At 44.9% G+C, this 10,418-nt stretch overlaps 2 protein-coding genes across 2 annotated transcripts; one reads left to right on the top strand and one right to left on the bottom strand.

Annotated features, from left to right (window-relative positions):
• Nucleotides 1–65: 65 nt before the first annotated feature.
• Nucleotides 66–8,654, bottom strand: LOC6553085 (DNA replication licensing factor REC). Its single transcript, XM_001980068.3, has 2 exons — nucleotides 6,286–8,654; nucleotides 66–764 (listed from the first exon to the last, which is right to left on the bottom strand). The coding sequence occupies exons 1-2, from the start codon at nucleotides 8,547–8,549 to the stop codon at nucleotides 371–373; spliced, it is 2,658 nt and encodes an 885-aa protein (XP_001980104.1). The 5' UTR covers nucleotides 8,550–8,654; the 3' UTR covers nucleotides 66–370.
• On the top strand, nucleotides 1,654–6,257 carry LOC6553086 (nose resistant to fluoxetine protein 6). Its single transcript, XM_001980069.3, has 8 exons — nucleotides 1,654–2,072; nucleotides 3,003–3,298; nucleotides 4,163–4,328; nucleotides 4,461–5,164; nucleotides 5,223–5,416; nucleotides 5,481–5,821; nucleotides 5,882–6,024; nucleotides 6,094–6,257. Exons 1-8 carry the CDS (start codon nucleotides 1,997–1,999, stop codon nucleotides 6,196–6,198), a joined length of 2,025 nt encoding a protein of 674 aa, XP_001980105.1. The 5' UTR covers nucleotides 1,654–1,996; the 3' UTR covers nucleotides 6,199–6,257.
• Nucleotides 8,655–10,418: the final 1,764 nt, after the last annotated feature.

The following is a 10,418-nucleotide window of genomic DNA, read 5'->3' as shown; positions in this document are numbered from 1 at the left end:
ATTGTAGCTTGTTTATTACAATTCAAGGAACTTATATGAGTAATTAATTTAATCCCAGAGACTTTTCTTACTTATTTTCTTACGGCAAAGTGAATACAAATAACATGGCCTTTTATCTTCACATATTTTTCAGTAGTTTAGACAGGAATATAAAAAGTGGAATTGGCATGGACCCAAAAGTATGCTTTCAGTCCAAAATAACCAAAATTACAACGTAATGGTGTGAATTTCAAACAGAAAAATGTTTTTCATAACATTTACAATTTATTACTAGACGCTTAAGTCATTTTAAAACCCACTTAACTAATAGTTAAGTAGAAAAAAATACACAGACGATAGCCAAATATTGGCACTCTCGCTTGTCATTTACCTAGTCCGGAACCACTTCGTACATGTTTGCGCCCTTCATGAGCAAATATCCACCCAGGTTTGCCATTTCCACCATCTGGCTTAAGCCAGTCAAAATGCCAGCCCGGGTTCCGATTTCCTTTAGCTCATCGAAATCAAAGATGCGTCGTCCCAAAGCCGCCGAGCGTCTTTTCGTAAGCTCCACAAAATTGCGCAGTTGAGCGCTCCTTCCGGCTGCTCCTCTAGCGCTGCCTCCTCCTCGAGCTCCGAACCTGCTGGAGTCCGGCTTGAGGCTGGTCTGGGTGATGCTCTCCGTCAGCAGGGCGATCACATCGCGCACGTGATGGAGACTGACCACGTGGGACAAATCCAGACGAGCACGTGCCTGGGACAGGTGAATTATCCCAAGAAGTTGCCTTGAAAGCAGAGTAAACAAATACAAGGTCTTTTAATAAATCTCATAGCTGTACAAAAAGTTGTTTAGGTATTTGAAAGAACCACAAGCCGTCTGAAAACACCATATTGTATATTATTTAGTCCAAATGGAGAAAGCAAGTTTGCTGCCTAAGTCATTTGATTTCTGCCTTTTTGCATTTCATTTTGATTCCATCTTAAGCTTGGTTCTGATAATTAATGGCCCACGGCCGTACGTGGGCCTCATCTTCTTTACCCTCAATTAATTTCGCATCTTGTTCCCCTCATCATCTACGCCGTAGGTGAACAGTTCTTTTCTGAATTGTGATAACATATCTCCATATTTGCCGAAAACTTGTTTTGGCAGATGACTTTTTTAAGGGTATTCGTAAGTCCCCCGCCCAGCTGGTCGTAACATCATGCCTATCACTGTTGCCAATTCAGCTTTTTTCCCGTCCGTTCTGGCGTTCTTTAAAAAATTTGCTGAAATTAAATGACAACAGAGCCCAAAACCCAAAGCTCCGAATAATAACAGATCCAAAGAAGAGGACATCGTTAAATTAGCATTTTCGTTGGCAATTCCAGCTCCTTTCGAATTTTTTCCCGCCAAACACAGCTATTTATAAGTGGGAAACGCTGGTGCCCAATAACCACTAACTCGATCGGAAACCCGAAATATAATCATAAATCAGTTGGATGTGGGCGACTGGAGAGCCCAGCATCGAACATGTTCCAACGCATTTTGCCGTTGCGTTTTCTTTTATTTTTCGGAAACCAACGCATTTCTCGGGGGAGTTTTGAAACCCATCATCATTACAGAAACTGCATCGACAGAGACGGAGGCAGAGGCAGAGGCAGAGGCATAGGCAGCGGAGCCCCATCTCATCCAGAGGCCCTAGACGCACGCATCTGTTTGGACCGCGTTTCATTCTCGGCTCGCACGTTGGCGCAAACGGTTCATTAGCTGGCGGATCCATTCCATTCGGTCGGGTTTCGGTTGGGTTTTGGGCCAAAAGTGCATTTCCTAACAACGACATTGGCCGGACAGCAGAAGCCCCTGGGTCTGGTCATCCGCTTTGTTTTTGCTTCATTTACCTCGAGTCGCGACGGTTGATGAAATTCAGCTTCTTATTGTTATTGGTGCGCTGCCGTTTCATTTGATTGGAGTTCGAGTGACGAAAGTGCCAAGAGTCGAAGACAATCAATTAGAGGGTGCATTACGATAGGCGATTCGATGCATCCCATGATGATGCTTCACATCGTGATTTTAGCAGCCACTTTTACGGCTGCGCAGTGCTTTCAATTGAACAGTAAGTATGCATTACAATCAGTGGGAAAGATTTATGGTCCGTGTTAATTTTGTTTATGAGCCTATTAAAAGTTCTGATAGTTGTTAAATAATCAGACTAACTATGAGTAAGTGGTATAATAAGGTTTGTGGTAATACTCTTTTCAAATTACAAATCAACAATTTTGCAACTTAATGAATGAGTTTAATTTTTATTATTTGAGTTACAGGCGAGTTATAGAACTGGTAAATGTAAATTGAAAAAAATAAACTTTAGCTAAAACCACAAATCACGTAAAACCCATGATTAATTTAAGTTGAATAAGCGTTTTTCGTGCTTCCTTTAGCAACGGGGAAGTTCTAAACCGACAAATGGAAAACCACATTGCAGTTCCATTTGTTCAGATTGCATGTTATGCTTGTCAATCGATATAACTATAGAACACATTGCCAAAGTTAGTAATATATTAACCCAATATGCAGCTGATCCGCCTACTTGCGTGTTCTGCGCCAAAAGTTCCCCTCCCGAATTCGGGGTACAAAGGCCTGTCGAGAATTCGATGATGGAGCATTATTTTGACAAACAATTAACTCAGCCAGAGTGTATGGAATTTGCCAAGAGATTGAGGCACTCACACTTGACTTGACCAGCAAAAAAAAAAAAACAAAAGCCAGAACAATTACCATATTAACATGTACCTGTTTGATTATTTCCCTCAATCGGAATAGAGATGAAGAATCTTCCAGCAAATGCAAAACAAGTTCAAGCTCGGGCAAAGGAAACAAGTTTCCTTTCACTTGACTGAACGAACAGCCAATAAACCCGGACTGCAATTCTAGCGAAAAAAGGACCTGCCTAGTTCAAAAACTTGTTTCCCACTTAATGAGCCAATTTATCCGACTGATTCACCATATCGTTTCTTGATCTGTTCCCGTCCCTTCCACTTTGCAGTGACGCAGTTCTACGAGATGCCTCCACTGTACGACTTGGATGACTATGATCGGTGCCTGCAGGAATTGAATGGCCAGGGGTCCACATACTGCTTCGTCCGCGCGGAAGTCCAGCCCGATGAGTCGGTGGCCGCCTGGCGGGCAATTGCAGAGATTTCGCAGTACGATCGTCATCACTTCGATCACAGCCAGCTATATTTTGGTCTCTGCCTGCGCGAATGTGAGGCTTCTCTGGCCGGATTAAATAAAAGCCAACTGGAGGCTCTGCAAGCCGGCCTGCTATCGGAAAATGCGAAGGTAAGGCCACACGGAGGGGACACCTCATTGGGAGCGATTCAGCTGCGGCTAACGATCGATTAAATTCAATCTTCAAACTCGCTGCTGGGCAGATACAGATAAAGATATTTCAAAACCCATCCATCCGCTGGCCGAGGCGTCGGCCGTAATGGTCAATCAACAATCATTGGACACAGAAGCCGGGATATCAGCGCCAAAGTTTATTCAACTCGTGCTCTCCGTGAGCTTCATATTGGTGTACAGAGGCGTAGTAAGCGAGTTTTAGACATATTTTTAATGGTCTTTAGCTTATACTTTTTTAAAGAAGCATAATGTGTAGGTTTCATCTGCTTGCAATAAAGAGCTCGCATGCTCTAACGTTTTAAATATCCGTGTGGAGTTAGAAGCAGGCTCATTGTTTTTTGAAAGTGGCTATTTCCAAGGGCCCTTTAACCTTAAAGCTAATTCTCCATATGAACGGGAAACGTCCCATTGAAAAGACCCCCCTGCAGACGCCCCTGGCTAGTTGTGTGATCCGTATCATCATTACCTATATATTGCATAAATTAGTGCCGGAAAATCCGCTGATTAAACATCGGATAGCGGGGCAATGGGTGCTGGCAGCAGATGAGAGATGGGAATGGTGTATGGTGTATGGTGTGGCGATGCCATTGATGCAGTCGCCATCAAAATGCATTTACGATGGCTGATTAAACAAAGCGCATGTGTTGGCTTAGGCGTTGGCCAAAAATGGAAATGGGCGGTCAAACAGTGAAATTCGATCCAATTCAATCAAATCGAACTCATTTCTTTCAAGGCCAAGGGCCTGACGTTGACATTTGGGTATTTTAATGATCGCCCCATGGTCGATGTAATCTTCGGCAGGTGAACGTATATCTGGACTTGTTCTCGATGGAATCCAACAACCGCCAACGGCACCAACGTTTGACGAATGCCTGCCTCAACTGGCGGCTGCAGCGTCGTGGATTTGGGGTGCTGGCCAAGAGCGTGGTGGAGTACTGCGATGAGGCGGGACATCAGGTGGAAGATGGTGAGTCAGAGTTTATATCATTGTGTAAATAATGTTTCTTTGCATTAGCATCCAAAAAGTGTTATGCATTCATTTTTATGGCGATGAGGTAATACTAACGAATGGTAATTAAATATTCCTTCTCGTTTTTAGATGCGTGGAACCTGACCTTCTATGGGATCTTGGGCACTCTACTGGTCCTGGCTTGCCTGGGAAGCTTAGTGGATCTGCATCTAAAGCGAGGACGACATGACAAAATGCTCAAGGAGCGCGATCACTACAAGACACCGCCCAAAAGCACTGCCCAACAGGTGCTGCTCACCTTTTCGGTGGCCCGGAATTGGTACCGACTTAATCAGGAGCCAAGTGGCAAGATCGGTCGCGAACTGAGATTCCTCGACTGCTTCAAGTTCTTCGCCATGTTCATGGTGATCTTTGCCCACACCAACTGGGTGATTTACGAGAGCGCCATCAGCAATCCGCAGGATCCGGAGCGACTGCTCCACACGGCGGCGGGCACTTTACTCGTTTCAGGATCATTGATCACCGTCACCTTTTTTGTGATCAGTGGCTTGCTGCTAACCATTAATTGGTTGGCCGTTTCTCGTTCGCTACAATCGAACAAGGACACCTGGAGCTTCGGCCAGTATGCTCTGCTCTTTGTCAAGTTTAACATCTTCCGTTACATCCGGTTGACTGTTCCCTATGCCTTCGTATTACTGATGAGTGGCGTTTACTTTGAGAACGCCGGAGGTCCTCTGTGGCGGCACATCTTTGAGCGGGAGCAGTTGGCTTGTCGACGCAACTGGTGGACCAATCTGCTCTACATCAATAACTTTGTACGCACGGATGAGCGAGTAAGTAGTGCTTCATCTAATTTAGAACGGTCCACTCAAAATTCGTTTCTTGATGCAGTGCCTGCTCCAAGGCTGGTACTTGGCAGCGGATACCCATTCCTTTGTGCTTAGCCTGGTGCTGCTGATGCTGGGTCACCGGTTCGCCAAATGGAGCAAACAGCTCTATGCAGGAATTTTAAGCCTGTTTGTGGCCGTGGCAATGGTGCTCACATATGCCAAGAACTACTACCCTATTTTTGTGCCCACGCCACAGTAAGTATTCGGACTTAAAAACTGTACAACTTGATTACTGTCATTGTTCCTATCTCATAAACAGAACACAGAAGGATTCGTTTATCGGAGATCGCCAGTTTACCGAGTTCTACACTTCGTCCATTATGAATTTCGGTAGCTATTTCTGTGGAGTTCTGGCCGCTTTGGTTTACGATCAGTTGGCCCTGAAGCAATACAAACTACGAGAACTGAAGAGCTTCCAGTTCCTCTGGTTCTCACTCATTCCAGTGGGTATTCTTTGGCTGTTTAGTGCTCATCCCATCTTCCAGCACTACTACGTGCAGCCGTCAGCGATTTGGGGAGCTTTGTATGCCGGCCTGCAGCGGAACATCTGGGGCTTTGGCCTGGGAGTCTTCATCGTAGGCATGGCCAGCAAAGTGGGATGTAGGTATCAAGTGCGATATTTTTGGTACATCCTTGGTAAATCGCACTTTCTTCTCACAGGGATTTTCCGTAAGTTCTGCTGCTTGCCCATTTTCCGTATTTTGGGACGCCTTACTTATGGAGCCTTTATCGTCCACCTTCTTGTGGCGAGAATCGTGTTGGCTACAGTGCGGGAGCCAATTTATTTTGGCACTGGCATGATGGTAAGCTCACTTCGGGCATTTAACCTTCAGAATTTATGTAAACCAAATCATTTCTTATCTTATCCACAGTTTGCTTTCATCTTTTTTACGGTGACCGTGTCCTATCTCTGCTCCTTCTTGCTGGCCATCTTTCTGGAGCTTCCCGTCTCCTCCTTCCTTAAGCTCATGAGATAGCCCAATGTTTTAACTAATAGATTACTTATAACTAGAATAAAGAACATAACTTAAATAAACCCCCGTCACCAAAATGGTGTAACTTACCCTGCGCCAATCTGAATGGAGTCGCCTTCATCCAGCCTGCTGCTTCCTTCGAGCTCCAGGAAGTATCTCAGAATAGCATTGCTGGCCTCCTCGTTTAGGACCGGATTTACTTCCTGGCGGGCATAGGACAAAAACTTCTTGATCAGTATGGGTGGCAGCAGGTCCAAGTCCCCCTCCTCCGGTAGTACCTCCAGACGTTTGTCTAGATCGTAGTCCTGCTGCATAATGCTGTCATTATCGTCCTCCCTTTTGATTGTGTCATCTTCTCTTCCCGGTGCCGGCACATTAAAGGTTGCCTCGCACATGGAGTCGCCCATCTTCGGCTTTAGAGCATAGCGAGCTGCAATTCTGGCTCGCTTTTTAGCTCCCGCATGGAGAGCCCTTACATGGGCAGTCAGCGACATATCCCTCACCGAGGGTTTGTCCAATAATATATAGACTAAATGAAACTCCCGTAGCAAAGAGGGAGTAATATTTATGTTCTGGAGGAGGTAGCGCCCCTCATCGTACTGTCCTCTTTGTGGATTTGCGCACGCTATCACCGAAGGTTGCGCCGGGAATGAGGCAAATGCTCCCGGGAGTGGAAGATTTACTTCCTCAGATTGAAGGCACTGCAACAGTACCGCCTGTTTGGAGGCAAGTTTATCCACATCATCGAGGGTGCAGTGGCCGCCACCACTGGCCATCATCAGGGAACCTGCTTGTAGCACACGCTTGTTCCGCCCAGCAAAAGTAACACCCAGTTGTTGCGCAGACTGAGTCCCACGTTTTCCACTCACGTGGCTCCCGCGTTCTGCGATCTGAGCGCAACTTTGCAGAATCTTGGTCTTTCCGATGCCGGGATCACCCACCAGGAGCACGTTTACGGCTTCAGGCTCAGATCCTTTGCCTCCGAGAAGGGATAGCAAACAGGCGGCTTTGGGTAGCTCATGTCCGTACACCTCCGGGGCGATGGATTGCACCAAAAGCCTAAAGCTTTTGGGTTCCGCATTGATCATAGCAATGGCTTCCAAGTCACGTTCGCTAAACTGCCGCTTTATACTGCCAGCATTCCTAATGTTGACTGCCTTGAGATAGGGCTGCATCTGGTTAGAGGCGTCTCCTGTGGTAGTACCGTCGCCCAATTCCTGCAGCTTAAGCATGCCAGTTATCACGACCTCCTGCCCGACACGCACAGCATCTACTAGATCGTGTCGCAGCTCCACGTCCATTTCTGCAGGCATACTGGTCTCAAAGTCCTGGACCAAACCCAAACTGGACTCCTCCACGCGAATAATCTGTCTAATTGAAAGTCTGGTGTATGGAGAGTTGCGAAGAGGCACAAATTCGTCACGAGCCACGCACTCCGAGCGCTTGCATTGATAAGGACGTGGCTGGAAGGATCCCCGTTGGCGCATTGCCATCTCCATTTGGCAGCGGCTGCAGCGAAAGGCTTGCCACGTTAGGCTGTAGCTGGGCTCGCCCACATTGCTCACAACGCCCCGGATAGAAAACAAAGTGTCCACACGGGCATGGCTGATTCCTTCAATTGCTTCCACGGGTACAAAATCATCCGGCCGTGCATAGATCTTACGTACCCGTGCGGTTGGAGGGACGTACTGTTCCGGAGTGGGGACTCTAGCCGTGGTGGAATCATTACTGTCCAGCAGGTGGTTGACGACCACAGTGTGCATGGCCAACGAAAGGGTGCCCAGCGTGCGAAGGGGGTGCTCTCGGAGATCTTCGGACAAACTAGGCCAAACCTCCTTCAGTTGGGCATCTGATGTAATGCCTGTTGCGGAGAGAGGAAAGAAGCCCCGATCCCGTATCATCACGAAATCGAATGTGAGAGGATTACGTTGGTAGTATGCCTCCACGGCCATTACCCGTGCGGCCAGTTCGTTGCCCTCCTCGTATTTCTCGCGCAAGAAGTACAGCCGCCAGCCGGGATAAGCCCGTGGATTGTCCACCGCGATACTCTGCACCTGGAGCCCGTCCTCCGGAGCGGCGTAGTTTTCCGGCCGCAGAAAGCTGCAGTCTAAGTGAGCATGGTGACCTCGCTTACCGGCTGCGCGGTTCCAGCCCCTGGGTTGCCGGGTTGCAGGCGAAACAGACGGAGCGTCTGGTGCTCCAGGTTCCCCCTGGTTTGGTTGGCGATTGCCTCCGGCTGGGATCACACGTCCGTTGCGCCGAAAGTAGAAGTACGGACGGTAAGCTCCGCCTCCGCGACCACGCCCACGCACAAATCGCGAGGGGGCTCGCCCCCGGGAAGGCGGTGGATTCATATTTAGTTCGGAAAAGTTTACAAATTTACGCGCTTTTAAATAGAGATGTAGAGTTGTTGATAATATATCAAAATATCAATATATCGATAATTTTCTGAAAATTTTATATTTATATCGTGATATTGTTTTTGCTCAAATATCGATATTGCGATATTTGTTTGATATTTATATATATATTATTGCCAAAAAAATTAACATTTTGTAGGCAAAATTGTGAGATTTTTCGGTTTAAATTATTAGGCGATCATAATTTCAAACACTTGTATAAATAATACTTGCCTGGTTATTTGTTCAAGAGGGATGCCAATGTGATCTTGCAAGTAATCCAGAACGCATACACTACTACACATACACTACATTCACTGCTCGACCGGTAAGAAAGATGACTTGGAATATTTTGTGACTCTAAATTAGAAGACATGCCTTACAGCCCTCACGAGAACCAGTTGGGAATTATAGGGCTATGGACACGAAAAATCTACAATTTGCAAAAAAAATATTTACACTTTGTGGGCAAAATTGAAAGATTTTTCGGTTTGAATTACCAGGCGCACAGGAATTCCAGAAGGTGACCAACGATCGTTTGGTTTTCGGTAGCAACCTGATGCTGATTATGACCAAACACACATACATACATACATACATACATACATACGTACATACATACATACATACATACCTACATACATACATACATACATACATACATGCCCATAAAATGTAAATATTTATGGTAAATTGTAGATTTTTCGGTTTGAATTACCAGGCGCACAGGAATTCCAGAAGGTGACCAACTATCGTTTGGTTTTCGGTAGCAACCTGCTGCTGATTATGATCGCCTGGTAATTCAATTCGAAAAATCTACAATTTGCCAAAAAAAAATTAACATTTTGTAGGCAAAATTGTGAGATTTTTCGGTTTAAATTACCAGACGAACAGGAATTCCAGAAGGTGACCAACGATCGTTTGGTTTTCGGTAGCAACCTGCTGCTGATTATGATCGCCTGGTAATTCAATCCGAAAACTTTACAATTTGCCATAAATATTTACATTTTGTAGGCAAAATTGTGAAATTTTTCGTTTTAAATTACCAGGCGAACAGGAATTCCAGAAGGTGGCCGACGATCGTTTGGTTTTCGGTAGCAACCTGATGCTGATTATGACCAAACACACATATGTACATACATACATACATACATACATACATACATACATACATACATACATACATACATACATACATACATACATACATACATACATACATACATACATACATACATACATACATACATACATACATACATACATACATACATACATACATACATACATACATACATACATACATACATACATACATACATACATACATACATACATACATACCTGCATACATACATACATATATAGATACATACATACACACATACATACATATATATACATACATACATGCCCACAAAATGTAAATATTTATGGTAAATTGTAGATTTTTCGGATTGAATTACCAGGCGACCATAATCAGCAGCAGGTTGCTACCGAAAACCAAACGATCGTTGGTCACCTTCTGGAATTCCTGTGCGCCTGGTAATTCAAACCGAAAAATCTACAATTTACCATAAATATTTACATTTTATGGGCATGTATGTATGTATGTATGTATGTATGTATGTATGTATGTATGTATGTATGTATGTATGTATGTATGTATGTATGTACATATGTGTGTTTGGTCATAATCAGCATCAGGTTGCTACCGAAAACCAAACGATCGTTGGTCACCTTCTGGAATTCCTGTGCGCCTGGTCATTCAAACCGAAAAATCTTTCAATTTTGCCCACAAAGTGTAAATATTTTTTTTGCAAA

This window comes from Drosophila erecta, unplaced genomic scaffold (genome assembly GCF_003286155.1).
Source record: "Drosophila erecta strain 14021-0224.00,06,07 unplaced genomic scaffold, DereRS2 tig00000000-arrow-pilon, whole genome shotgun sequence".
Taxonomy (NCBI): domain Eukaryota; kingdom Metazoa; phylum Arthropoda; class Insecta; order Diptera; family Drosophilidae; genus Drosophila; species Drosophila erecta.
Note: the sequence above shows the minus strand (reverse complement) of the source record. Positions and strands in the feature narration are given on the sequence as shown.